General features: G+C 51.6%; 1 protein-coding gene and 1 long non-coding RNA gene across 2 annotated transcripts in view; one reads left to right on the top strand and one right to left on the bottom strand.

The window, feature by feature from the left end:
• itsn2b (intersectin 2b) overlaps positions 1-1,163 on the bottom strand; it is a 26,140-nt gene that overhangs the window by 4,441 nt on the left and 20,536 nt on the right. Inside the window, exon 29 of the mRNA XM_047031319.1 lies at positions 985-1,035. Coding sequence (XP_046887275.1) covers positions 985-1,035 — 51 coding nt within the window. The remainder of the gene's footprint in view (positions 1-984; positions 1,036-1,163) is intronic.
• LOC124474347 overlaps positions 1,042-1,163 on the top strand; it is an 831-nt gene continuing 709 nt past the window's right edge. Inside the window, exon 1 of the long non-coding RNA XR_006956815.1 lies at positions 1,042-1,163. This is a non-coding gene — a long non-coding RNA (uncharacterized LOC124474347).

Raw genomic sequence — 1,163 nt, 5'->3', positions numbered from 1 at the left:
TTTAATAAAGTCTGTCGACATTAACAGAAGAGCAGCAAACCTCAACACACCACATCTCTCTCACACACACACACACACACACACACACACACACACACACACACACACACACACACACACACACACACACACACACACACACACACACACACACACACACACACACACACACACAAACCATACCTCACAGAGCCTATACAGTACCACACACACACACACACGAGCAACCAGACTCCACAGTAAGACGTTTCTTACCTGGTACAGAGGGTCCATTCGGGGAACCCTGGAATCCTACACTCTCCGCCTCTGCCTCTCTCCACTCATCCCCCTCTCCTCCCCTTCTCCCATCACCCCCCTCCTCTCCCTCTCTCATCCCCTCATCCCCTTCCTTCACCTCATCCCACAGCCTCAAAAACTGGAGCTGGCCTTTGCGCTGTAAACTCACCATCTCTCTCACTCCTTTGACTCTGTCTGTCTCCGTTCTGCTGTTCTCTCCCCCTCTCTTCTCTCTCCCCCTCTCCCCTGCTCTGAGCCTCTGTTGTTCTTCCCTGTCGAGGCCAGGCCCACTGAAAGCCAGCCCAGACAATCTGTTTGGACCCAAACAAGAGCTGGTGGGTGGTGGGTGGCTCTGTCCGCACATGCTCAGTGAGGACATAACCTCTGGTTTCCCTGGGCAACCTTTCCAAACCAGGAACAAGGCCTGGAGATGTGAAGGTGACAGGAAACAGGAAGCCTTCTCTGGCTGACTGAATGACTTTGTACACCTTAGTAGCCACATAACCTTATGCAGTATACACACACACACGCAGATAGACACGCACACACAGGCTTCCTCTGTTGACTAGGCATGTGATGACTGTAAACACACACACACACACACACACACACACAGATTGACTCAGAGACAAAGCGACTTGTCTGTGAATGAACTTTCTATCGGAGAATGAAAACAGTACAAAACGTAATTCCAAACCAACCTTTAATGTCCCAGTTCAAGTTCACAAGGCACATGTAGCCGTCTGAACACAGGGGAGCCTGGGGAGGGGGGGGGGGGACACACGGCTAAACACAGGAGAAGGGGGCGGGGAACAAGCTTTCCTGGCCGTGTTACAGAAGCACAACACACAAACATACCATCAACAGCACCAGCCATGTTCACTAAG

The sequence above is a fragment of the Hypomesus transpacificus genome, chromosome 12 (assembly GCF_021917145.1).
Source record: "Hypomesus transpacificus isolate Combined female chromosome 12, fHypTra1, whole genome shotgun sequence".
NCBI classification, from domain to species: Eukaryota; Metazoa; Chordata; class Actinopteri; order Osmeriformes; family Osmeridae; genus Hypomesus; species Hypomesus transpacificus.
This window is presented reverse-complemented; position numbering and strand designations above follow the sequence as displayed.